Raw genomic sequence first — 27,208 nt, 5'->3', positions numbered from 1 at the left:
GGAACCCAGGCCTAGCCTCTGTGTCCCTCAGAGGAGTCAGCTGTCTCTATGACAGGCACTGCAAGGCTAGAACCCAGGCCTAGACTCTGTGTCCCTTAGAGGAGTCAACTGTCTCTATGACAGGCACTGCAAGGCTAGAACCCTTGCGCTAATTAGTAAACTCCAAGTCAAAGAGAGACACTTCCTAAAAGGAAATAGACAAGATTCCTGAGGAGGACACCCAAAGTTGTCCTCTGACTTTCACACACACATATTTTTAAAGACAAATGTTATGCCAACCAAATGTGTCCATGCACTAGTATATCTAGAACTTAAGAGAATTCAACTGACTGCTTAGCCTACTAATCACCATATAGAGAAGACGCTTACTCAGGACTTAAAATATGTGTAAAAAGTACTCCTAACTTTTTAGATTATGTTTTATAAAGTATTACAAATATAGCTATCATTAAAATCCCCACAGGAGGAATGCAAAGTTGCATAGGAACCAAAAGAAGATAATATAAAGATAAAGAGATAAAGTTAGGATGTGGCCAGGTCTGCAAGGATGGGAGCAGGAGGGGTCATTACTTCAGAGGGCACACAGTGACAAAAGGCAGGGAGGTGTGTAAAGTGTAGAAGCCCTGTGTGCCTGAGGGACTGTGAAAGATGAGGAGTTGGAAGGCAGTCATAAAGGTAGGCTGGGCCACACGGTACAGGTACTCCTGCGCCCTGCTATGGAGTCTGGAGATGGTTCGAAGACAAGACAAAGTATCAGGCAGCTGTCGGCAGGGGGTAATGTGATTAGAGAAATTCTATTGGACCTGCCAGAGATCTCACATGGGCCTGAGTGGCAAAGAGAGAAATGTAAAGATCCATCCATGGGAGGCCTCTGTCTTCTGAGAGCTGCTCTGGCATGGCAGAGGGAATGGAAAAGAGAGGTGGATGCACAGACTGCGTAGACAGGGGGCTGGCAGGGCCAAGGGAGGCACAAATGGACCCAGTGTCTAAAACCTCATTTAGGCCTGGAGAGATGACTCATTGATACAGAGAAACTTGTACTCCTTCAGTGGACCGGAGTTTGGATCCCAGCACCTACATCCAGCAGCTTACAAATGACTGAAACTCCAGCTCCAGGGAATCCTCTGCTGGCTTCCACAGGCACCACATAAATGTATGCACAGGCACTGCATAAGTACATACACATAAAAAAGTAAATAAGTCCCTTTTTAAAAAAATCAACTGTGAAATAACAAACCTCAGAGAGGCAGGAAGGGTAAGCAAAAAGGTAGACTAAGGTGCTGCGATGATTAACTTTGTTTGCAAACTTAACACAAGCTAGGATCACATAGTACAAGAATCTCAGCCAGGCAGTGGTGGTGCACGCCTTTAATCCCAGCACTTGGGAGGCAGAGGCAGGCGGATTTCTGAGTTCGAGGCCAGCCTGGTCTACAGAGTGAGTTCCAGGCCAGCCAGGGCTATACAGAGAAACCCTGTCTTGAAAAACAAAAAAAAAAAAAACAAAAAAAAAGAATCTCAATAAGGGATGGCCTGCATTGAGTTGGTCTGTGAGCATTTCTGCGGGGAAGTGGGGGCAGCAGGGTTGTTTTAAGTTACTGTTTTTGAGAAGACATAGCCCACTGTGGGAAACACCATTCCCTAGGCAGAGTTGAGCGCAAGCAAGCAGGTAAGCCTATAAGTATCCATATCTCTTTGCTTCTGACTGCGGGTATGATGTAACCAGCTGTCTCAAGCTCCTGATGCTGTGACTTCCCTGAAATGATGGATTGTAACCTGAAATAACACATAAACCCTTTCTCTCCCCTAAGCTGCTTTTTGCCAGGACATTTTATTATAGCGAATTAACTTACACCAGTAAAACTATACCACATAAGAATTAAATCTACCTGCTGGAATCAGAGATCTAAAGGTAACAGGGAGCCAATGGATTTGACTGTCCCCAAAGCGAGCTCAGGGATGGTGTCCCAGCTCTAGGGTCTCCGGCCTTTTTATTCTGCCACAATGTTCATTTGGTTTCCAGCACAGGATGTGACCCTCCAAGTTGCCTCAATGTGGGGCTGGTACCAAGCCAGCCCCATGTTCACTGCAGGCCCTGGCTGGCCATTTTCATTCTTGTTGCCCACCAACTCTGACTACAGGGAGCTGGGGAAATGCACTATTAACTTCAGGAAGGGGCCCATGTTATGTACTAGAGAAGAGAGATGGCTCTGGGTGGACAGTGGACAACTTCTGTACCACAAGGGGCTCAGGAAGCTCCACAGTTTGATGAGGAGCTCTTGAGACACCCTTCATGACAGTGGCTGGGTCAAGGAGAATGGAGACTTTCAGCTGGCTAAGGCCGAGAACATGAGAGCGAGAATCAGGGATAAAACCAAAATGCACATAGTAAGTTGAAGGGGAAACTTCCAGGAATAGGAGAAACAGAAAGAGGAGGGCAGGAGAATGAGGCCAAGGTCTGGATCAGCGTGAGAGTGATGGAAAGATGGTATGGTTCAGCTGCTGCTCTCCACTAGAGGATATGGTGCCTGGGGAGGCAAGCCAGCAGCAAAGAGCTCTTGGGGCACTGCCCAGCTTTTATCAAAGCAGATACACAGTCCAGTAGAATGTAAATTTAGCTCCACATGCCCAACTGTGTGACTCCAGAGCCTCTTGTACATCACTTACTATAAATGATGTACAGATAGGAGTGGCTCGTATAAGTGGAATAAAAATTAGTGACATGAGTTGATCTTTACATAAGGGCTTTAGTTTACTTCCCCTTTGTTTGTGTACACATGTGTGTAGTGTGTGCATGTCTGTCTTCCTCTATCATTCTCCACCTTGCTTTTTGAGAAAGCCTCTCTCAGTGCATCCAGCGCTTGTCAGCTGCTTAGATTGGCTGACTATGGAGCTCCAGGGACCACTCATCTCCACCCTCTCCCCCTCCTCACTAGAGTCATAGACAAGTGCCACTATGCCCAGCTTTTAAGTGGATGCTGGGGATCTGAACCCAGGGATTCATGCTTGCACAGCAGGCACTTTACCAACCATGCTGTCTCCCCAGCTAAAGAATGACCTGTGAATATCTGTGTTAACTTGCTGGGTTAACTGAAGATAGATTAACCCCAGCTCTGAACTCTAGTTTCTTTGTTAGTAAATTAATGGAGCACAGTCAGAGGGTTCTCTGTTTCCAACCCTAAAACTCTACAAACTTGGGAGGGATGTACTATATGTAAAACTCCATGTAAAACTATACTTCACGTGGATTGAAGAGATGGCTCAGTAGTTGTGCTGCATAGTTTTGTGTCAACTTGACACAAGTTAGAGTCATCAGAGAGGACATAGCTTCTCTGTTGAGGAAATTCTTCCGTGAGATCCAACTCTGAGGCATTTTATCAATTATTGATAGATGAAGGAGGACCCAATCAATTGTAGGTGGTGCCATCCTTGGGCTGGTGGTCCTGCGTTCCATAAGAAAGCAGGCTGAGGGCTGGAGAGATGGCTCTTCCAGAGGTCCTGAGTTTAATTCCCAGCAACCACATGGTGGCTCACGACCATCTGTAATGGGATCTGATGCCCTCCTTTGGTGTATCTGAAGACAGCTACAGTGTACTTACATACATAAAATAAATAAATCTTTAAAGAAAGAAAGAAAGAAGGCTGAGCAATCCATGAGGAATAAGCCAGTAAGCAGCATCCATCCATGCCCTCTTCATGTGTGAGCCCAATAAACCCTTTTCTCTCCAAGTTGCTTTGGTCATGGAGTTTCATCATAGCAATAGTAACTTTAAGACATCAGTAGTGCTTGCTACACAGACCTGAGGTTCTGTATTCAATTCCCAGCACACTCATAAAAGCCAAGCATAGAAGCACATACATGAGATCCCAGGACTAGGGAAGCAGAGGCAGGAGGATCCCTGGGGCTTGCTGACCAGCCAGTATAGCCTAACTGAATCACGTCAGTAAGAGACACTGTCTCAAAAAAGTAAGTGGAAGGGCCAGTGAGCCATCTCAGCGGGTAAAGGTGCTTCCATGCAAGCCAGGGACCTGAGTGTGGTTCCTGGAAGCCACATAAAGGTGAAGGAGACTCCATATAGTGTCCTCTGACCTCCACACTCACACACAATAATTATTAATAATAATAATTTATTATTATTATTATTATTATTATTAAAGAAAAGTATATTAAAAATTAAATGGAGAGTGATAGAGGAAGATAACTAATGTGGACCTCTGGCACACACACACGTGCACATACATACACAGACATGTGCACCCCCACATATACAAACTGTTGCACAATACTTGAGAAACAGCACTTCAGAACTTTGGACAGATATAAATGATTCTGTGACTTAGCTCATCCCTGGCATTGACCCTTTTCTCTTTCTCCTGCCTGTGTCTTTGCAGGTGTGCATCCTCCAGTGTGAAGAGAAGGTCTTCCCCCGCCCTCTCTGGACTGTATGCACCAAAGTCATGGCCAGTGGCTCCGGGCAGCTCAGCCCTGCTGACCCAGAGCTCCTGTCAGCTGCTCTTTACCAGCCGGAAGTCTCGGAGATGCAGCACCTGAAGAGAATGCCGCGGGTCAGGAGCTTGGTGCAAGCACGAGATGCAGAGCCTGAGGCAGATGCAGAGGAGCCTGGCGCAGATGATGCTGATGAGGTGGAGCAAAAGCAGCTGCAGAAAAGGTTTGGGGGCTTCACCGGGGCCCGGAAGTCGGCCCGGAAGTTGGCCAACCAGAAGCGGTTCAGTGAGTTTATGAGGCAGTACCTGGTCCTGAGCATGCAGTCAAGCCAACGCCGGCGCACTCTGCACCAGAATGGTAATGTGTAGCCAGAAGGAGCCCCTCCCAGCTGCACCGGCCACTGCAACCCATGAGTGAGTTGGGCACCAACTAGCAGGGGGCAAAAAGTGACTTCATTTACCCAGGTGTCCCAGACTTCTTCCCAGGCCTAGAAACACATTAGCCAGCCTCCAATCACACACACACACACACACACACACACACACACACACACACACACACACACACACACATCTCAAGGATTCCAATCCTTGAGAGGTTTGGTTGATGAAGAAATTCACATCTCTGCCTCTTACCCTTTTCTCCAGGAAGCAGTTTTTCCCACCATTCTCCTTGAGGCTGACCACTCCCACTCAGAGACTGGTTACCATGGGGATAATGGTAGTATGTTAAGATAACTAATTCCTCTAAAGCTCTCCAGGAGCTTAGTTACTATGGGGACAGTTAAGTGGACCAATTCAAACAACCGGTTACCATAGCAACCATTCAGCTCACCTTTCCTCAGAGACTTTATCTGCAAAAAGCCAATAGCCAGCCCTCCTTTTAGCCATTTGCAAAAAGGCCGATTACTGCTCTACTTCAAAGACAAGCTTATCCACCTTACCCTGCATCACAAGGTGGCTGGACTCCATGGAAACCATTAATATTTCCCATTTTCCCTTGCCAAAGACTTTTTGTTGAGACCCAGAGTTATGCTTTTTGCTCCTATTTCTTCCTCTAACAATTTGGTTGCCCCGGCACTTTGCCAAGGAAAGACCAGTTCTTTATCCCTAACGGCATCTGTGCTGAACCAGGATTCCAGAATTTCACCTAGTGGGTCTAGTGAGTTATAAAATATGTACTTGGTCCTTTTTTTTTCTTCTTCAGGTTTTTGTCTCTTCCCAGGATGCCATTTGTGATCTCCTTTGCTTCGTTCCTATCCTCCGGTACACACACACTCATGTAAAACCTACCAGAGGTCGCAGAGCAGAAACCCAATTACAGCTGGCTGATTCCAAACCCAACTCTCACCAGAGCATAACTGTGGACTGGCATTAGACATTAACAATTCCTAACTAGAAAAAGCCCAATTGTCAGGTCTGTGTCCCTTCATCCATATGTGTTGATGTAAATATCTCCTGAGACAGCTCGGGAACACGGCCTCATACAAAAGCACCAGTCACTTTGACACTATGATATTGTCCCAACAGAAGTTATTCCCTACCTCTGAGGCAGAGAAGAAAAATGCATGCAGCCCCTCTTTTTGCTTCTTGCGCATCCAAGGTAGACATGTCGCCCATAGTCCTCTTTATAGAGGTAAAGCCATCTATATGCTAATCTTTGGTGCCCATACTCTGGCATACTTGGGCCTGCATGGCCCAAGCTGCTAGGTCAGTTGTGTGTAGCAAGCTTATCCCCAAAGATGGACACATTTGTTAGGTTGTGGGGAGAAGGCCACTGCATTTGTCATAACAGAATGACTAATCTCCAAAGATCCCGAGTGAACCTGCACACTCTGAAGTCACCACTTCTATTCTTGACAAGCAGTCTATTTCTTTCGGAGCCAGATCTGTCTGTTATCTAGTAGTAAATCTTCCAGAAGTAGCACGAATTCTTCGAAATCTTAATGGCATTCTTCAAAGGGGCTCTTAAGGGACACCAAAGCCCATATCTAATTCTAAACCACAACAATATTCTTTACAGTTTAAGATCAGTCCCATTAGCAAGAATCAATTTATTTGGGGGGGGAGGGGGGACCAAGCAAACTATTTGAGGCAGACAATTGGTTTTTCTGATTTTCTATTATACTTCCAGCTGAGAGGTGCTGTAACAGGGCTAATAAGTGCCTTCTCTCTGCTGCTTTGCTCAACATGCAAAGTTCTTGATGGATACATTAGCCAGCTCATTTGGGTATTATTAATGGCTGTCCTGTTACCATGTAACAGCCCTCTGTGTGTGTGTGTGTGTGTGTGTGTGTGTGTGTGTGTGTGTGTTTATCTGTGTCTCTGTGTGTTTCTGTCTCTTTCTTTTTTCTTTTCTTTTCTCTTTTTTCTTTTTTTCTTTTCCAGACAGGGTTTCTCTGTATAGCCCTGGCTGTCCTGGAACTCACTCTGTAGACCAGGCTGGCCTCGAACTCAGAAATCCACCTGCCTCTGCCTCCCAAGTGCTGGGATTAAAGGCATGCACCACCACTGCCCAGCTTCTCTGTCTCTCTCTGTGTCTCTCTGTCTGTCTCTTTCTGTCTGTCTCTCTGTCTCTGTCTCTCTCTCCTCTTTCTCTTCTTCCTCTTCCTCCTCTCCTTCCTCCTCCTCTTTCTCCTCCTCCTCCACATACCTTGTGCTGAGTTCCAGAGTGGATGTTTGTTAATGAGCCTGGCACAGCCAGAGAAGACCTTGTGTTTATCTGTATACATACAGCCCAACCTGCCATGTGTGTGATAGAAATTCTTCCCCTCCAGCCAGCTCCCATTGCCAAAGTTGTTCTTGGCAACTAAGATGCCGTTGCCAATCAATGCTCAGAAGATTGGAATGGGGGAGGGGGCCACCCAACTCTGGAGTGGAATGAAGAACCTATTCCAAGTGTAATGATGGCCTAAAAAGATGGGGCTCGGTAGTGCAGACCCTGCTCTGGACAGATGGTGAGAAGAGCACAGCAGGTCTTTCGGGCAGCCTCTCTCTGATCTATACTTCCAATACTCTCCTGCATCTGGCCTTGACCTTCTAGACATCGGCAACACACTCATGATCCCACAGTCACGACATCTAGCTTAGAGATCCTGAACCACATAAGAGAACCGTAAGGACTCTGTTTAACATAGGCGCTGTGCTGGGAACCAGGGGAGAAATGACTGTTACTGTTCAGAGGCATGTCGCTGTGCCTTTACAGTCACAGCCCATCACTCTCCCTTTTAAGCCATGCATCACCCCTGACAGCAGCAGGCAAAAGTGGTAGGTAGGTGGAGGACATCAAGTAGGACCCCTTCTGGTCACCTGGGAACCAGTTGCCACAGTGGCCTACTTTGGGTTGCTTTAGTCCCGTGGGCAAACAGGGTGGACGGCTCGGAAGACCCATCGAGTTTGACATTTTAATCCTTTCTGTCTCCCCAGGCATCCAGGTGATCCCCCGTACAGCATGTGTCCACACCAAGACCTGCAGGCCGGGAGTCAGGATCCCTCCCTCCCCGAGGCACTGAGCGGCCACCCAAAGCACCTCCCTGCCCGGTTGTTGCCCCCACCCCCACCCCCATGGCATGTTTCACCACAATCCTGTTGCTACATCAGAGTGTATTTTTGTAATTCCTCCAGCTAACATTTTAATGGCCCCATCTTCTCGCTCATCCTCTGCCCTCTTGTAGGGCTAGGCGAGAGGAACGTGAAATCAGACCTGGGGGTTTGCCTCTTCACTGCCATAACTTGTTTGTAAAAGAGCTGTTCTTTTTGACTGATCGTTTAAAACAACTTTCTCCATTAAACTTCTACTGAGCAAATGGTTAATAAACTTGTTGCTTTTTTTTTTTTTAGATTTATTCTTTTACTTAATGTGAGTAACGTGTGTGTGTGTCATCAAACACAACTTGTATCCCATTACAGATGGTTGTGAACCACCATGTGGTTGCTGGGAATTGAACTCAGGACCTTTGGAAGAGCAGTCAGTGTTCTTAACCGCTGTGCCATCTCTCCAGTTGCCTGTTCTTTAAGCGATGCAACCAAGAGGCATGGGCTCTGCAAGCACACACTTTGAGAGCCACCTCTCTCCATAGGCTGCTATGCGTAACTGTAAAGTTGGCACAAGGAGATGCTGGGGCATGAACATCTTGAAGGCAACGGGCACTGCGAAGCCAGGTGTAAATGGCAGAGTGAATGTATGAGCAAAGGTTGGCGGGGAGACTGAGCCTCAACCTTTGAGTACATCCAGCTGCTGTTAGATCCCACTCGAAGCACCAGGCCCAGCAGAAATTTCTATTTTTAACAGCTTCCAGGTGATGCAAAGAGCCTGTTGCTTAGGGGCTGGTAGGCTGGAACAGAGCAAGAATGGCAACCCTGCCCGCCTACTTTTTTCTCCATGTAACACTAAACTCCAGTTAGGTAAAAATCCAGCCAGGGAACATATGGAGAATCCAATTGGAGTAGCTGACCAGTTCAATACCGACAAGGTAGACAGCTGTCACAGTCCATTTGCTACTACTGAGACAGCAGGCTACAACTGTTTTTCTATATCCTAGAGGAAATGGTTCCAGAACCCCTGTGGGCAGCAAAATCATCCACTGAACAAAAAAACACACTTATATATAAAACCTACATATGAGCTTCTATGTGTTGAAATTACTTCTCTCTATACCATCTCATACAACATAAACACCATGAACACAGTTGTTTTATTCTGCTGCTTAGGGAATAATGAGAAAGGTCTGTATTTGTCTGGGACAGACACAATTCGTTTTTTAAGAGTCTCAGTCTGCAGTTGGTTACATCTGCTGATGTGGAACAATTGTACTACACATTGGGTAAAGTCAGAGCAATGGTTAATTTATTCTGCTTACATTTCCTAAGGTCAAAAAGGCCCAGGTCAAGGGGCCTTCACTGTCCAGCCATGTTGGGGAGCCTTAGAGCCCAGCTCCAGAGATGGCTCCTATCCCCCAAAGCAGCTCTGTAAGCCACTTGGTTCTTTGTCTTTCAGCAGCCACTCACTCCAGCTCCTGCCTTTCTTGAACAAGATGTCAGCTTTAATGCAAAAGGGAACCCAGGTCTCCTTCAGGCATTCCATCCACCCCTTTAAAGTCTTCTAAAGGCCAAACAGGTGGTGCACACCTGTAACCTCAGCACTCCAGAGGCAGGAGGAAGCCATCCCGGACTATGTAGGGAAAACCTGAGTGGGAAGGGTGTGGTAATTCTTACAAGCAACACAACCTCTTCATACATTGAGTATTTAGACATGTCTCCCAATTTCCTTCAGCCTGCTTTGACAGACTCTCCTTGGAATAATTCAAGTTGCATAAGCCAGGAGGAGAGGGGGATGCTTTCTGCTTCCAGACCCGCCCACAGAAGCCAGTTCAGCCAGCATCTGTCCACAACCTGTGACGTCAATAACCTTAGGGGCAGACTGTACTCAGAACCCATCATGGAGACACCAAGTTATGGTTTGGAGATGTTTAGGGAAGACCCCAACCTTCACATGCGGAGGCATGATGTGTACAGGGTGACAGTGGAGGTGGTGCCTGGGGAAGGGATCTCAGGACCCTAGCCTCTCACACACAATGATCTCTCCCTTGGTTCCCAGCACTGCCATCTGTCGGGAGGTGATGTGTTCAGGAAGTCCCTTGCAAGAGCCTATCCCATGTACTTTGGTCTTTCAGCCTCGAAACCTCTTTCTTTTAAAGTTAGCCTGCCTTGGGTATTTTATTATGGTTATGAAAAGCTGTTGAGTATTTAGAACGTGATTTATTTCCTAAGTTCTCAGCCAATTCCCTATCAGGCACAGAAACTTGCTCAAAATATGTCTTCCTTTGAAAACGAATGTAAGCCATAGAAAACAGTTGCTTCCCAGATTACAATATCATCACCCCACTCCACCCCACACCCAGGATGTACCCTTGGCAAGATATTCAATCTCTGTAACTTACCAAAACAACTTCTCTAGCCAAGTGGTGGTGGTGCACACCTTTGATCCTGGCACTGGGTAGGCAGGTGGATCTCTGTGAATTCAAAGCCACCCTGGTCTACAGAGCAAGTTCCAGGACAGCTAGAACTACACAGAAAAACCCTGTCCAAAAAACAAACAAACAAAAACAAGCAAACAAAAACCCCTAACTTTCTTCCAAGGTCACTCTAAGCACCCTGCCTGCTCCCTGGTAAGAGCATCTACATACTTGAAAGTGTTTTAAGACACTGAACCTAGAGCTGGACATGTACACCTCACTGACCTACATTCCCCAACCAAACTATTGATATTATAAGCAAGTGAGTCCCCCTGCCTACAGTGCCACATGCTATCACTTGCTTCTTACAGAAGGAACAGGACAGTAATCAGGACAGGCGCACCCTGAGTCAGACAATGTACCATTTTATTCCTTATAAAATATATTTCATATCATTGCTGTAAAAACATTACATTTCATTTCACATTTAAAAAAAAATCTTAACAGTAAAAATAATACTTGGAAGACAGCGGGGATGGGGACAGAGTGGGGGTGGTGGGGGAGAAGCGCTGATAAGACAAATTCACAGATGGATTCTCCCTTTTTTGTGTTGTTTTCTGCCCCAGGGAAAGTCAGAACCTAGGGTGACCAGAAAGTAACAGGTTTTTTTTTTTTTTCCCCACCAAATCAGTCTCCATATCCAATTTCATAGTGTCCTCTAAGGCGTCAAGCTACCCACTCACTCCGACAAGGCAGCCATTGCTCGCTGTACCGTCTGAAGTGGCAACATTGCTTTCAGGGCCAGATTAAAAGCCTTATGGATCCAACCCTGGGTTCCCAGAGAGCCCTTTGGCTTTGTACCTGAGACTTCAGTGGCCACAGACAGTATCCCTGGACTCACAGCACGGAGTGAGTATAGTGCAGACGCACTGAGGTTGCTCCCAACATGACACCATGTCTGAAGGTAACTCTGAGAGCTCTGAGTAACGGACATGTGGCTGGACAGTTTCCCAAGAGAACTGTCTGCAGGCTAGGCCCTGTTGGTTTCAAAAGCACATCTGCGTCGCCTTCACCCGGTCAGATTCCAAACCCGGGGCTGGGGAGTGGGAGATAGAGATGAGGACTACAAAGCGGGCCTGACGGCTGGGGGGTGTTCACAGCCACCCTTGCCCTTCAAACCCAAAGCCAGACCATGTGTCAGGAATCAACATGAAAGCATCAGGATTGGGGGGGAAGGAGCAAAGGGGGGACACATGACAGCAGGCAGGAGGCCAACACTGCCAGGGAAGAGAGGGAATGAATGTAGGCTCTGGAGGCCGCACAGAGATGGAATAAAGAACTAAACAAAATCAGAACTTCTTCAGCTTTTAAACCATCTCATCGATTCCTGTTCTTTCCTCTCTTCCTCTTCTGAGTGGTGCTCCAACGGCATAGGAAGCCTGCTTCAAATGGAGGAAATTATATTCAGTGACATCTGCAAGCTCCAAAACAAGGCTGGGATTAAAACCCCTTTGCTGAAATGGACACTCAGTCTACATTGGGATTAAAGGGAGAGGAGAGCCTCTTGGTGGGGTCCCTATATGTTCAAAAACTGTTATAAAAATACACCCCTATGAAAGACACCCAGACACTGGTGTTTCCCCTCCAGCAGCAGCCCAGGCTGCCACTGCACCCTTCACCTCACACACACAGCCTCCCAGGTTCACAGGTTTTCTACTAGTACTTAGTGTGTCTTAGATTGAGAAGTAGGTGGTTCCCATGTGACACCACCAATGGAGCCTCTGTGGTCAGGAGGATGCTCTCCATGACAACTCATGAGCCAACTCTGCTCAGTCCCTGGAGAGGTGGCCTGGTGCCACTCCCTGAGCCTGTGACACCTGGGATGTCAGTCCAGAACAGTTGGGTCCATGTTGAGCAGGTCCAGAGGCAAAGTCTGCTAGCATCTTCCAGAGACCCCAAGGGAAAGAAGGCTTCCTCATTGAAGACTTCTAATCAGACAAGACCACCTGACATTCTAGTGTCTCTGTGACACTCTGGAGGGAAGAGGCCTCAGGAGGGGCTTTACTCAGTGGGAGCAGGGTTTTTATGGAGACTCTCCACACTTCCTCTCAGAGCTCAAGGACGCTCAGGATAGTGTTTCGAGGCCACATTCTCAAGATGAATTCATACTAGCCTTTTGGCTCAGCTTTTTTGGAGACAGGCTTTGAGAAGGGGCCACACGTTTATTGGCATGCAACCCAACATCTGGGGGGACCCAGATCCAAAAGTCACCACCATAAAAGGGTATCTGTTTTCTGCCTGCAGAAGCTGCTCCAACAGGAGTCAAACCATATCTCACCAAGCACAGCTGCCTGCTCTTCCTAGGGTCCTGCTACTGTTCCCTGGGTGGCCATCTACCTGCAGAAACTTCTTTTTTTTTTCCTAAAAAAGGGGGGGAAATTCATTTGCTCACAGATCATTCTGGAATAGCTGAAAGAGCAAAGGATTCACCAGCTCAGGACGAAAACTGGCAAGGCGTCCTGTCCTACTTTTGATGCGTATGTAGTCCCAGGAGGGTAGGATGGGGTAGGGGTAGGGGGTAACTCTTTGGTCTCTGGTTCGCTGCAGAATACCCTTGGTCAATTTTGGCTCTCTCCTATTTTAAGGGGGAAAAATAGTTTCATTTAGGTTTGCTTTTAAAAAATAAAGCACTCCCACAAGGGGGAGAAAGTGTTTTTAAGTGTTCTATCTTAGCCAATGGGTCCCAGCTGCCCACATCCATGCCACATCATCTCCCTGTGTTCTGCTGATGGCTGCAGGCCTAGAGGCTGCCAGGTGGGTTGAGGAGTGGGGCTAGTAGAGGCAGGCTCAGTCCAGGAAGCGCTGGCAGGCCTTCTTCCACCGGCAGGCTGTGCACCACTGGTCCCGGTGCTCGATGCCATACACCTTACGGCACTTCTTGGCCTCTCCACGGGCTTTCCTGACAGGGAACAAAATGAGGGTGTATCACTCAATGGAGCTGACCCCCAGGTGATGGCCTATCATGAGCACACAAACACGTAAGAGCTGGAAAGGGTGGCTCCTGGCAGGAGTGAGTGGCACCTACAGCCAGAGACTCCAGGGAGAGAAGCTACCATGTGGCCTCCATCTGGGGACTTACCCTAGGGACTATAGTTGGATAGACACACAGTATACATTACCAGTGCTGATGGGGGGCAGAAACCAGAAGGCTGAGGAGGAGAGGGCTCACCTGGTGCTGCTCTGAGCACGGGGTGGGGAGGTGACAATCAAATGAGACTTCACTGTGGGTGGTGGCTGCTGGGGCTCGCTGAAGCTGAGTGAGCGGCTCCGGACCTGGGTATGAGGAATGTAAGCATAGGCTGTGAGCATGAGACCCCCTCACAACAGAGAGGCAACTCCCCGGGCCCTGCCATGCTTCGCTGGGCCCCAGAGCAGGTGCTGGTACAGGGGGTCATGCAGCCTTCCCTAGAAGGACATTCTCAACAGATAGGGTCAGCTTAAACGAAGCCACCATGTAAGGGACAAATGAGGGCATTGTATTGCCTTAGTGACGCCTTCTGTCAGCTAGGTTCTGCAGTCTGTGGTACTTCTCTGTGGCAGACACTTGAAAGTAGAGCCACCGTATGTGGTTCTAATGACTTCCAGTTTATTTCAGTTCAGAGTCCAGGGTACACAGATCCATGGTGGCCTAAGACTTCTGGTCCAACTCAGAGAACTTCTGAGCATTTCTATGATCTTCCTTGTTCTCCCTTCTGACAGCCCCAAATTTTCTCCCTTCCTTTCATCTAAACATTAGAACTCTAATTGGCACTCAGACACACACAGAGAGAAAGGAATCGAGTCTAGCCTTGTTCAGCACATTTCTAAGCAAGAAACTGCTCTGCCCTGACCTCACTGGGAGTATCCTTCTAGCTGCTGAGAGGAGCTGGAGCCAGAAAGAGGACATATGGAGCGGGGGTTTGAATACGCTTGGCCCATGGGAAGTGCTACTATTAGGAAGTGTGGCCTTGTTGGAGTAGGTGTGGCCTTGTTGGAGGAAGTACATCACTGTGGGGCGAGCTTTGAGGGTCTATACTCAAGATCCACCCAGTGTTGAAAAGTCCGTCCTCCTGGCTCCCTGGAAAGACTCTCTGGCTGCCTTTAGAGCAAGATGAAGAACTCTCAGCTCTTCCAGCACCATGTCTGCCTGCATACTGCCATGCTTCCTGCCATGATGATATTGAACTAAATCTCTGAAATTGTAAGCCAGCACCAATTAAATGTTATCCTTTATAGGAGTTGGTCATGGTGTCTCTTCACAGCAATGAAACCCTAACTAAGACACACGGTGATCTTTACCAAGTATGGGGGTGGAGACAGGCAATATCAGCCGTGTGGTTATGTACCAACAACATAGTTCCCCAGACCTGGAGATGTATGTAAGAGCTTTGGGGTTTGGGGTACACACTCACCGGAGAGAGGGAGGAGGTGGTGGTAGGGGCAGCAGCCCAGCTGATGCTGGTGTAGATGTGGGGGGAGACCGGGATCTGGAAGGATGGCAGAGCCTGCAAAGGCAAGAGTGCATCAGCCTAGGCCTCAACTAAAGACACATCCTATCTGCCTCAGGACCCAGTAACTTCCCATTTGCAACAGAAGGCATATCTCCACATGATCAATATCCTGAAAAGCACCAGGACTGCGAGACAGGTTTTCCCACAACAGCCTCAAAGCATCTAACCCTTCAACACAGCCATGGCCTGCCTTCTGGGCGGCTCCAATCTTACTCTGTAAGCCTCCCTTTGGGGCTGCCTACATGCTAGCCTCATGACCCAGTCCTTAGTGGTTTTTTTTCTTTGGCTGGATCACCTACTGAGAGCATGCCTCACACAGAAAGTCCAAAACCTTCTGAGTCTGAAAAAGGGCAGAGAGCTGCCAGGCAACTACTCAGGAGTGGGGATGCAGGCAGGAATGTCTGGCTTTGATCCATCTGTAACAATATCGGCCACATTAGCCAGATGCCACAGGGTCAGCGAAGGCTGAGCCTTAGCCACATGCTAAGTGGCCGATAAATCTAATGGGGAAAACCCGCTTGTTTTACAAAATTTTTCTCTTTGAAAGTACCACTGGGCAGGCAGTGGTGATGCACGCCTTTAATCCCAGCACTTGGGAGGCAGAGGCAGGCTGATTTCTGAGTTCGAGGCCAGCCTGGTCTGCAGAGTGAGTTCCAGGACAGCCAGGGCTACACAGAGAAACCCTGTCTCGAGAAAAAAAAAAAAAAGAAAGAAAGAAAAGAAAGTACCACTGGCTTTAGAGGTGAAGGTTGGCCTTACTATATAGCCTGAGCTGACCCTTGACCCAGGTACCACCAGTATTATAAGCATGCACAAGCACACCTGGGTGGAAACACTACTTTTTATTTACTAATTTGCAAAGTGGTCAAGTCTGCAAAAGCCAAATTGTACATTCAGGAAGAGTTATAAACCAGCATATGGATACATGAACTTAGCATTCAAGATCAGGTTCATTCTAAACTGCATTGCCCTCCTCGCAACTTTCCCAGGCCTATAACCATACTGGAGTGGTCTTCCTTGGGCCAATGTCATGTCTTCCATGTCCAGAGGAAATGGTACTTTGATAACTCATAACTAGTCCTCATAACTAGTTGCTAACCCTAGCTCCACCATGCTGTTCATGAGAGCAGGAACCATGTCCTAGTCTAACTGAAGGGGTTACCTAAGCCAATGTTCACACCTAGTAGGTACTCAAAGTGGGACCATTTGGCGTAATACCTTGGAGCTAAGGGGCTGCCTGGGAAGCCCTGTATGAGTCCATCAATTTTTCTAACCAACCTTCAAAGTGATAGCTCTCAGGCCACAGCCACACAGTTAACATGGTTTAGACTTTGCATCTCTACCGAAAGTCACTAAGGATTCCTGTCTCTTCCCTCTCGTCCTGTTTGTTATTGTTGTTGAGAAAGGGTTTACACGTAGTCCAAGCTGGCTTTAAACTCCCTATGTAGGTGAAAGTGACCCTGAACTTTCATTCCTCCTGTCTCTGCCCTAAGTGCTGGGACTATGGGTATGTGTGCCCACACTGGGGTTATGCTGTGCTGAGGATCAACCCAAAGCCCTGTGCACATTAAGCAAGCACTGAACAATTGGCCTATATCCCTAGTCTTTCCTCTTCTTTCTCTGTGGAAGTAAGGTTAGCAACTTGGCCAAAAGGCTCAGTCTTTCTTCAAGGTGCTCAGAGGCCTGCCCTCTAACGGCCAGTGACCACTGAGATCCCAAGCTAAGCCCCCACATACGTATGTCCCATACCTGGTATGCATGGTCAGCCTGAATGTGCCAGAAGGAGCCAGGGGCTGACTTGCTGAGTGCAACTGAGGGCAGGGAAGACTCCAGGCCAGGGTGTTCTGGGCCAGACGACTGGACTTTGGCTGGAGGCAATGAAAGAGCAGCAAGGGACGGGCTGGTCACCCGGGAGGTGGACGCTGGCTCGCCCGCAGGTGTCCCAGGGGCAGGGGGAGCAGCCAGAGCCAGAGCAGATTCCTCTTTCATCTGCATCTCTGTGTAGTAAAAGTCTTCCTCCCGCTTGAACTGATCAGAGTCAACAGTGTCCCTGTGTGGAACAGACATTTGGCCATCACTGAGGACATGGTTCAAAGCCTTGGTTCGAAGCCAGAAGAAAGAAAGTTACAAGGAGGAATTGACAGCGTGTGCCCGCTCACGAAGGTAGGGGAGGTTCTCAAGAGAACATCCAGGACCCCTGCTCTCAGAGATGTCATCAGGGATTAGAACGTGACTATCGACGGGAGCTGTTCTTCCCTGCACAAGAGCTCACAGGACATCGAACTTGTATGAACACAGACCCAGCCCTGGCACAGGCCCTCTTGGGCACCACCTAAAGTATGTTCTCAAGGCCTGTGAGGTAGTTCATGCCAGAGCTGCTGCCCAGAGGGCTCTGTACAGAGATGAGACCCTTACATGAGCATCACAGCTGAGACAGACCTAACTCCCACATGCAGCCGCAGAGGTAAAATCTAGCCACTATGCTTAAGCCACAGGATGTGGCCAGCGATTAAACCAAACTGTTCTACTTCTGCCCAGAACTGAAACATCTTGCTTTCTACACCAGGTAAAAAGATACAACCACACGATGCACAGAAAGACACACAGAGCTCACTCTCTGGCAACAGCATCAACATTGACCAAGGTGCATAGTCTCCCTGGCCAGCAATGGCATCATTCTGACAGTGGTCTGGGAAGAGCCTATAGCAAAGCCATTTCACTAGACGCATTCTGGGCTGCAAGGCCTGTGGAGTTAGTAGGGCGGTGACGTGCCTAAACGGCACCTTAGGTGACAGGCACCAAGTTCTGTACCTACCCCAAGTGGAGGGCTTTGATGTGTCGTTTGATGCCCACGATTGAACGAAGAACTTTGCCACAGCTGGGCCACAGGCACTTGTACATCACCTTCACAGAGTTCTGGGGGGTGGGGGGGGGGAGAAATCTTAGCAACTGGTGTGTATGAATCCTCTCCCCAGCTTTCCACATTGCCCGATGAGGATTTCAGCCAGACCCAAAGGAAAAAACTCAAGGAAAGGGTCCATAGAACTCTCCGCACAAGAGAATTTAGAAATGGCCTGGTGGCTGGCCACATTAAAAAAAAAAAAAAAAAGACAGGCACAGTGGTACACACTTGTGATAGCAAGAGGCACGGCAGAGGCAGGTAGATCCCTGGGATCACTGGTCATCAAGCATGCCTAGACTATTTGGTGAGCTCCAGACCAGCGAGAGAGCCTGCCTCAACAACTAAGATGGGGTGAGTTGTCTCCATGTGCATGCACACCCGCAAGCGTACACACCCCCAAAAAATGAAAAGGAACCAGCCACCTCTGTCTGGGAACTCCACAAGTGCAGCAAGGGAAAGCTAGAGGTACCTGGGACCTACGGGGTGCCTGCTCCTCTAGGGATGGCTGTCCTCACACACTCCCCGGTCACCTACCTTCCTCTTTCTCGGGGCTGGTTCATCTAACAGGAAAGGGTCAGGATCAGTCTCAAAGCCATGATCAGTTTGGGGAGACCCAAAGGCATCCCCTAGGTACTTGGGGCTGGCCTGCGGGTGGGGGGGAGACGGGGTGGAGCTGCCACTGCTCCCGCTCCAGTGCCCGCTGCTGCCGCTGTCTGAAACGTCACCGCTCTCCTTCCACGGGTCACCGCAGGCTGCACGGGAAACTGTCCAGACAGAGAGGGAGGCAAAGGAACACTCAGGCTTATCCCCAGGACCACAGGAAAAAACAAGTAAGTGATAATAAAATTAAAATATTATTAAATTTTCAGTTATTAAAGATACATTTCCTGAGCTACAAGATGAGGGGCGGGTGTACTGTGACAATTTTAGGTGCTACAACCGCTCTGCCTGCTGGATATTTTCTGACAGAGCCACATAGATCATCACTGACCCACGCAGATACTGCAACTACGGTTCATTGAGGATTAATAAAAAGAATACAGCTAAAACCTAGCTCATGCTGTACGTGCTAAAAAGAGGAACTTTTCCTGGTTCCGACCTGGTTGAGAATGTCCACTCGGTGGCAGCAACAGAGGGACACCTTCTTGGTGAGTTTTCTGAAAATGCCCTTCAACCATTCCACCTCAGACAAGTGCATGAACGTCTGTGAGTGGAAGGAAGTCGCTCAGAACTCTCAGAGCACACAGCCAGGTGATCTCCAGGTGACAGCAGGCCCTGGCTCACCTGCCATGCAATGGCCACCTGCCCCTCAAACTCAAATGCCTAAGAAGGAAGAATGCAGCAAACAACAAGTGGGATTTTCAGGCTTAGTTTTCCTTGATTTTTGTTTCACTTAGTTCTTTGTCTTTGGTGATGCTGAGGATGGAGCCTGGGGCCTTGCTCACACTAGGCAAGCATTCTAGAACTGAGTGGATCCCCAAGCCTAGTTTTTTTTTTTTCTTTTTAGATTGGCGGGGTCTATAGGGCTGCTTCAGGCTCAATCTAGACGCTCTGTGCCTTGTCTTCAAAGCTCGTGCCAAGCCAACTGATAACGTAATCTGAAAGTCTAATACATGGAAGTAGCAAGAAAGATGGAAAACCCTTATACTCTCAGGATCCCCAGCTCCCTATCCAGACAGAGTCTCCTGACCCTGGGCTTAAGGAGACACCGCTACACCCTAGGAGACCAGGACCCATCTAAAAGCTGGGACAACTCTGAGGCCCCACATTTCCAACCCAGGTGGGCCTTCTTTACTCCTAGGAGACACTTGCCCAAATAGGATGCTGGGTGAAAAACCCCTTCCTCCCCAGATACCCCTGCCTGGTCTCAAAGTTCTCATCACTTGCTTTTCCTGGAAACTGAGAAATTACCACAGCTATACACAGAACATAAAACAGTGGATGTTTAGGGCAGAACTCAAGAAGCATCCAAATCAACTGACCATGGCCCCGTGAACACCGACCCAAGAGGGAACTCCAGACATTTTTTTTTTTCCCTTCAGCTACTTTCCTGAATCTGCTGACTCAACTTCTTGAGAATTTGGCATCCCTCCTCAGGGTCTTCCTTGTGCTCATTAGAGCCGGCTGCACTGCCGGGATTCACCACTAGATGTCCCCAAGTGCAGTGACGGTCTCTGGGTGGAATAATTAAAATTTGCTTTCAATGTTAGATTACTTGTGAAGGACATTTGTAAAGGCCACTTTCCTCTCAGTATGAATTAGAACTAGCTCCACATTTTGAAAGTATCTTTTAAGACTGGCAGATAAGGAATCTCCATTAAAATAAATTTTAAGTCTCTAACAGTCTTGTCAAAAGCCTTATTCTGCAATCCTTCTTTAAGATGCCCCCACCCCACTTTAAGCTGCAACTCTTCTTTAAGCCCACTGTACTGTATGGGTACAGTGTGTCGGGGTCATAACCCAAAGAATTGTGTGTGCATCTATAAATTAGAGGTCATTCTACTGGGAACTTTAGAACTCAGCTCTTTTCTTCCACCATGTGGGTCCCAGGAACCACGCACAGGTTGTCAGGATCGGCAGCACACCTTTACCCAGAATCATTTCGCCAGCCCATACTGCTGGTCTGTATAGTGCAATTAAACCTGAGACTTCAGCTCAGGTATTTGGCCTTTAAGTCCAGGCTGAGAATTTATGAGGCTGATTTGGACACTGAGAAGTGAATATTGACAATCAGAAGCCACCAGGGAACTGCAGAGCACAGTTCTGCTTTTGTAAACTAAGCAAATGTTTCTGTTGGCCTTGTCCAGGCTCCCATAGAATTTGCCTGAGTGGCCGGGTAGCTGGGCTTAGTGCTGAGTCCAGTCAACGTCATAAAGCACCAAATTTCTGCTCAGGTGAGAAAACTTAAGAGACTGTAGAACCCTCCTGCCAAGCTCACACTGGCAACAAGAGGTGGGAAGAGAGAGCATCAGTCGTGGGTCTCTGCCACGCCAGGAACTAGTCCAGCACCGCTTGCTCACCAGAGAAGATGGGCTCAGCCCCAGGAGGACTCTGCACAACGGGACTGCAAGACAGAGACGTCAGCACCATGGCGGCCATCATCTCATCCATCTCCACTGCATCCGACTTCCTGGATTCAAATGAGCAGAGGATACACTTACTTCCCAGGCCTGGCTGGTCCACAGAGCCCGCAGATTAAGCTGCCACATCCGCTTATTTTGTGGGCTCACATTACACTGACAAGCAGCCCCCACCCAGTCTCGCAGCATGAGCTCAGTGGATGGTAAAGCAACAGTGATGGTAAAGCCCCTGTTCCAGTTGTGCTTCTATTAGCTCAGAATGAGCAGGTGGGTCCCCTGCTTAAACTGCACTGACACCTAATCAGCACCACTCCCCCAAAACTCTCCTTCTAACCCTGCAACTTAAAACGGAGCATTTTTATTTAGGGGAAGAGAGAAGAGTCATGAAGATAAGGTGGAAATAAATGATGCCCACCGGAATCTAAACACTAAAATTACATCCTTCTCCTGTCTTATATTCAAATTTAAGAGGAAACAATTACACTAATGGATCTCTCTCCCTTCTGCCAAAATAAACACAGCATTCTGTTAGCTTCTGAATGTCAACAGAACCTATTACATAAGCCAATGAACAAACAGACCAGGGTAAAATAAATAGCCAGATGAAACCATCTCCCACTGTTAAAACTCCATGCTTTAAACAGGCTGCATAGAATTTCACATGTCATTTCTTTCCCTCTAAATTCATACAGTTATATGATTTGGAAGTAAAATAAGCACTATGTGAAATGTAAAGTATCTAGGGAAAATCGGAATGTAATAAGGTGCCAGTGGCTGACCTATTTCAAAGGACTCTCTCTATTTCCCCATTCTTTATACACTAGGTCTGCTACACTGTGCGACTGGGTTTGAAGCAGATGGGCCAAAGTCATTAACATAGTAAACGTGACTTTGCATGATCTTTGTGTTTTCATCTCCTCAGAATAGCAAAACAAGCTCTTTGCTGGCCTTCCACTGGATACACAATCAGAAATGCTGTTGTTCCTCTGGTCTTAAAACACTAGGTCTGCTGGGCCAGTGATATGGCTCAGTGGGGAAAAGTGCTTGCTGCCAAGCCTGACTAGCTGAGTTCAGAACCCACAGGGTAGACGAGAACTGACTCCTGAAAGTTATCCTCTGGCATACATGTGTGCACCACAGCATGCACACACACACCCCATATACAATAAATAAATGAAGATGAATGTAATAAAAAATGTTTTAAGCCCCCTGATCTGCCAACAGCTCCCATACCCGCAGAAAGAAGTGGGCTAGAGTTTAACTGTTTGTATATCTTGCATGCAAAATAGTTCAGTGGCAAAGTTCCCTGGTTTAAAATGTTTTTATTATTATTATTACTATTATTATTATTATTATTATTATTATTAATAATTATTACATGCTGTGTGTTAGTGCACTTATGCCATAGCACATATGTGGAGGTCGGAGAACAGCTCCGTGGAGTAGGCGCCTCGCCTCATTGAACTAAAGTTGTTGAGCTTGCACAGTTCTTTAGACCTACTGAGCCATCTCCCAGCCTCAGATTCTCCTTTTACATCTTGAAAGGCCAATATAGCTGGACCATAGGGTGTACGTACATCAGGATGACATCTTATCCCTAAGCTCTAAAGCAGAATATTCATTCTCCACCCAATGAAGAATCAGAGCAGCTGCGCTCCAGACAGCTGCCAACCTGTCCAGCTTTGAGCTAAGAAAGGATGGCTTTACCTTTTTAAATGCTATTTATGAATCAAAAGCGTTTTACTCCTCAACAGATGCTACATGCAAATGATACTAAATGACGAGAAAGTTTTCAGACCCTGATTAGTTTTCAACCATGGGAGCACGGCTGTGCCTGCAGGCTTTTAGGTCTGTGGCTGTGGCAACAAGTGACTGTGACAGAGTCTGCTTAGGCCACAAGGCTAAAACCACTTTCTCCACCCTGGATAGAATGAGCACCAGCACCGGATTTAAGCCATTTGTTCATGTCTCTTCTTCTGAAAAATTATGAGCTGAGTTTAAACTTTCACCAAAGCACGTACACTTCACCCCTAAGAGAGTTGTGGAGACGTAAGGATGTTTTATCTACGCTTCCTCAAAAAGGATGCCTCTTCTGTGCTTAGCTCCACTATCCCATCAAGTAGGTACCTAAGACCCCACACCCCCGACACCGTGTCCCAGCCCATACCTATAACCCTCACCACTCCTACAAACCTCTTCGGGACATCGATGTTCCTAGACACAGGTCTGTAGGCTGGCACCTGGACTCCGGGCTCCAAGGCTGTGGTACCCTGCAGCTCCGCCAGCCACACCTCTTCCACTTTACAGGAGATCTGTAACTTCTGATCCAGCAGCCGGACGGTCACCTTGTCCTCGGCCCAGCTGTGCTGCTCCACCAGGCCCTTGCACTCCTGACCACCATACCATACACAGACCTGCAGGGGAATGACGGCTAGCGGTCAATGCTCAGGAGTTCCCACACCAAAACCCTTGGAGAGCTGCACTCCAAGTATCGGGCTCTGTCCACAGCAGTCTGTGCTTTGACACACTCGTCTTTATGACACTAATATCGTCAGACACCCCCAGTATTCACATGCTGGACACTGAATCCCCAAGACCAGTGTCAGGAAGTGCGGTCTACTGTCTGAATGTCACAAGAACTGCTGCTCTCTCAAATGGCCTGTCTTAACAGGAGAGTTATCCAGAAAGGGGGATAGGCAGGGAGAGTGTGAACTGTTATAAAAGTGAATGCAGACTCTCTCATTCTCCTGACCCTTATCCTCCTCATGGACTTCCCAGGCTCCGGAAGGTTGAGCCAAATTAACTGCTGTCTAGATCCTACCCCACCATTAGAGTAGCCTAATCAGGCCAGCAGAAAGCAGGTATTCCCAGGCACCTGCTGCCCACCCAAGCACTCAGGCAAGCCACATGGGATCAAATCTTCCTCCCACAGCCCCCTACATGCTTTCTGCCCAAAAGATAGTGAGCAGGCTGCAGCTGGGGTTTCTGTGGATCTCAAATTATTCTCATCCTTTGATCACCCACCCTCCTCCATGCCTCCAAACTCTTAAACACCTCTTACTCAACGCTTTTCTTCTGGAGAGTTCTAAGTCCCCATCTCTTCCCAGCATGCACTGGAAAGGGAGAGAGGCTCTCTCATCAGGGTACCAGCAACTTAGAAGGCTATCTTATCTCATGAGGACAGAGGTCTAGTGCACTCCAAGCTTCATGGGAAGACAAAGGCCAAGTCTCTATGGATGGACCCTGGAGAAGGCAGGAGCCCTCCAAATCTGGATCTAGTAATCAGGCCTAGGTGACCTGGCCACTTTCTCCCCCACATGACAATCATGGAGATGCCCTGATCTGAAATGAGTTCATTCTCTGCCTAGAGCCCCAGTTTACTGGCCTTCCAGCCTACCACTCAGGTACCACTAGTCTGCCAGTCCCAGTGCTCAAGAGACAGAATATGTATCCGTGCTGGGCTCAACCTACCTTCTGTCCAGGCTGAAAGGCCACCTGTGGGTGACCTGAGGTACTCAGAGCTTTGAGAACCTCCTTGGGCTGCTCCTGGCACACAGGGTCCTTAGAGGTGAGTGAGGATGGGGACGTGGCTCCTTCCGGCACTTCTATCTGTGGCTCCAGAGGCAGGCTGGCCCCTGATGGGACCTCAGCGGCACTAGGTCCCAACACCCGGGCTCCCAAGAGGGAGCGCTTACCAAGGCGTCGGGACAGCATGCTGGATACTCTGCTTCTCAGTCTGCTGAGACAAAAGGGTCAGGCAGGCAGTCAGTCTCAGTCCATCCATCCATCCATCCGTCCGTCCGTCCGTCCGTCCGTCTGTCTCTCTCTCTCATTTCTGTGTGTGTGCGCCATGGCACATTCATGAAAGTCAGAGAAAAACTTGCAGGACTCGGTTCTCTCTTTCACCATGTAGGTTGCAAGGATCGAATGCAGGACATCAGATTTGGTGGCAAGCTGCTTTACCTGTTGGGCCAACATGCTGGCTCTATCTTTTCTTTATACAGAAATAATACCTATTCCTAGGAGGACATGTAACAAATCTCGATAAACTCAAAAAGAAAATAAACTCACTTGTGAACCTGCCTCCGTCCAACACCCAGGGCTCCCTACTCCCACTTTCTAGTTTTTATTTTGTTAAGTCTCCTGTTTCATGTAGCTCAGGCTGAAATTTCTCGTGCAGTGGAGGATGACCTTGGGTTTCTGATCTCCCTACTCCACTGCCCGAGTGTTCACCAGCACATCCAGTGTATGTGGTGCTGGAGGCCAAAACAGGGGCTCTGTGCATGCCAGGCAAGTGCTTTGCCCACCGAGTCCATCCCCAGCCCTGACTCTCAGTTCCTTTTCTAAGAACATCCTGCCCCTCCTATGACTATGCTCACACGTTTTCGGTTGTTGTTTAGTTTATGAGGCAAGGTCTTGCTAGGTAGCCATGGCTGTTCTGGAACTTACTATTCAGATCAAGTTGGCCTTGACTTGGGGCAATCCTTCCTGCCTCTGCCCCCTAGGTGCTAAGATCATAAGTAGGAGCCACTTAACCCAGCTCGGCCACATTTTATTTCTATAGAAATGAAATCATTTTTGGTAAGTTTATTTTCACTTTATATGCCAGCTAACCTCTTCCTACATCAGGAAGTACTGTTCTGTAAAAACAGTCACCAGGGCTTCCTTAGTGAGGGCCCTTCGCCCAGTACTGCCAGATCAAGGCAATCAGTCCTAAGGGCTTTTGTTAGACACACAGACTCCCAGGCTGGGTTCCCTTCAAAGCTGCAGTCAACTTTGGAAACACACCTTGCTGTTTTTCTCCTAGAAACTAGCACCACCAGGACTGGAACGTGGCTCCGTGGTTACAAGCACTGGCTGCTCTTCCAGAAGACTGGCATTTGGTTCTAGTACCCACATGGTAGCACTCAAACACGTGTAACTCCACTTCAGGGACTCCTATGACCTATATCTAACCTTTGCCAGCACCAGCACAGATACAGACAGACATGCAGGCAAAGCACTTGTATGCAGAAAGTAAAAATAATAAATCATTAAATAGAAGAGGAAAACCCAGCCTCTGCCAAGTACACTGTCCTTCCCTCTCCCCCCCCCCCCCCCCCCCCCCCAGCCGTCATGTGCCTCTCCACTCCTCTGGGTCTCTACTGCCCCAGGAATGTCTACTGAGCTGAATGTGCATAAGGCACATTCCAGGTGTGGTGAGGCTGGGGTTGGCATTAAAACACCGGGGCTTTCAGGACCTGATTCTAATTGCTGCTTCACCAGCCCAGAACACCATCAGGCTAATTGAACACAGACTAAATATCTCAAAAAGGTATCCCAAAGCCAAGCAATGGTGGTGTATGCCTTTAGTTCCCCAGTACTTGGGAGGCAGAGGCAGGAAGATCTCTGAGATTAAGGCCAGCCTGGCGGTCTCCAGAGTGAGTTCGAGGACAGCCAATGTAACAAAGAGAAACTCTATCTTGAAAAAAACAACAACCACAACAAAAGTATTCCAGCACATTCCTCCTCCTTCCCCTCCTTCTCTCCTTCCCTCCTCTTCCCCCTCCTTCCTCCCCACCTCCTTCCTTCCCCAGTCCATAACCAGAACCCTGTTAGGGCCATGGAGATAACACAGAAGATCAAGTCACTTCTCACCAAGCCTGATGGCCTGAGTCTGAACCTCAGGACCCACACAATAGACCTGACTCCTGCAAGTTATCCTCTGACCTCCATACAAACACAAATAAATGTGGTGAACTGCATCTCCTAGCCCTAAATACCCTTTAAACACTTGTCAGCACTTTGAGCTGTTCTATAAGCCTTTACTGTCTGCCCTGGCCTAAAAGTACCCCAGGGCTGATTTGGCTGGGTCCCATATCACAGCCTCCCCCCTCCCCCACCCCCTGCTTCTTTTCCCAACTAGCCGGGCAAGTTCTACTAGCAACCACATCAACAAAACTCAACCAAGACAGAAAAGATAGCTATAAAAGAAGAGGTGGAGAGTGTGTGAGCCAGAGGGGATGGGGACACCAAGAGAGCAAGGCCCTGTAAATCAACATGGGCAAAGTTCGTAGAAACTCATGGAGACTAAAGCAGCATGCTCAGGGCCTGTGCAGGTCTGCTCCAGGGCCTCAGCATATGTACAGCTTCCACTCATGGGATCCCTGAATGTGCAAACAAGTGGCCCTCTGACTCCTGTGTCTTCTCTTGGGCTCTTTCCTTCTCTTGGCTTGGCTTGCCCAACTTCCACGTGATAGTTTTTGCTTTACCTTATTTTTTTTTGGTCGGGGGGCGGGG

The 27,208-nt window shown here is 48.2% G+C and overlaps 2 protein-coding genes and 1 long non-coding RNA gene across 6 annotated transcripts in view; 1 reads left to right on the top strand and 2 right to left on the bottom strand.

Annotated features, from left to right (window-relative positions):
• The window catches only part of LOC116085033, a 23,874-nt gene extending 18,703 nt beyond the window's left edge, over positions 1-5,171 (bottom strand). Inside the window, exon 1 of the long non-coding RNA XR_004116375.1 lies at positions 5,080-5,171. This is a non-coding gene — a long non-coding RNA (uncharacterized LOC116085033). The remainder of the gene's footprint in view (positions 1-5,079) is intronic.
• The window catches only part of Pnoc (prepronociceptin), a 29,025-nt gene extending 20,776 nt beyond the window's left edge, over positions 1-8,249 (top strand). For 2 of the 3 annotated variants that reach the window (XM_031362420.1, XM_031362417.1), the window contains exons 3-4: positions 4,390-4,801; positions 7,870-8,249. In XM_031362420.1, coding sequence (XP_031218280.1) covers positions 4,390-4,801; positions 7,870-7,955 — 498 coding nt within the window. In that variant the 3' untranslated portion in view covers positions 7,956-8,249. Of the gene's footprint in view, positions 1-4,389; positions 4,858-7,869 lie in introns of all 3 variants that reach the window. The other variant, XM_031362421.1, reaches the window with a different exon arrangement.
• Positions 8,250-10,806: 2,557 nt separating this feature from the next.
• The window catches only part of Znf395 (zinc finger protein 395), a 41,110-nt gene continuing 24,708 nt past the window's right edge, over positions 10,807-27,208 (bottom strand). The window contains exons 2-10 of one of the 2 annotated variants that reach the window (XM_031361043.1): positions 24,401-24,668; positions 23,123-23,343; positions 20,870-20,979; positions 18,384-18,613; positions 17,763-17,863; positions 16,697-16,997; positions 14,849-14,941; positions 13,627-13,730; positions 10,807-13,356 (exon numbers count right to left, since the gene is read on the bottom strand). In XM_031361043.1, coding sequence (XP_031216903.1) covers positions 13,245-13,356; positions 13,627-13,730; positions 14,849-14,941; positions 16,697-16,997; positions 17,763-17,863; positions 18,384-18,613; positions 20,870-20,979; positions 23,123-23,343; positions 24,401-24,643 — 1,515 coding nt within the window. In that variant the 5' untranslated portion in view covers positions 24,644-24,668 and the 3' untranslated portion in view covers positions 10,807-13,244. The remainder of the gene's footprint in view (positions 13,357-13,626; positions 13,731-14,848; positions 14,942-16,696; positions 16,998-17,762; positions 17,864-18,383; positions 18,614-20,869; positions 20,980-23,122; positions 23,344-24,400; positions 24,669-27,208) is intronic. The other variant, XM_031361042.1, reaches the window with a different exon arrangement.

Source organism: Mastomys coucha, unplaced genomic scaffold, assembly GCF_008632895.1.
Source record: "Mastomys coucha isolate ucsf_1 unplaced genomic scaffold, UCSF_Mcou_1 pScaffold9, whole genome shotgun sequence".
In the NCBI taxonomy this organism is placed as follows: domain Eukaryota; kingdom Metazoa; phylum Chordata; class Mammalia; order Rodentia; family Muridae; genus Mastomys; species Mastomys coucha.
This window is presented reverse-complemented; position numbering and strand designations above follow the sequence as displayed.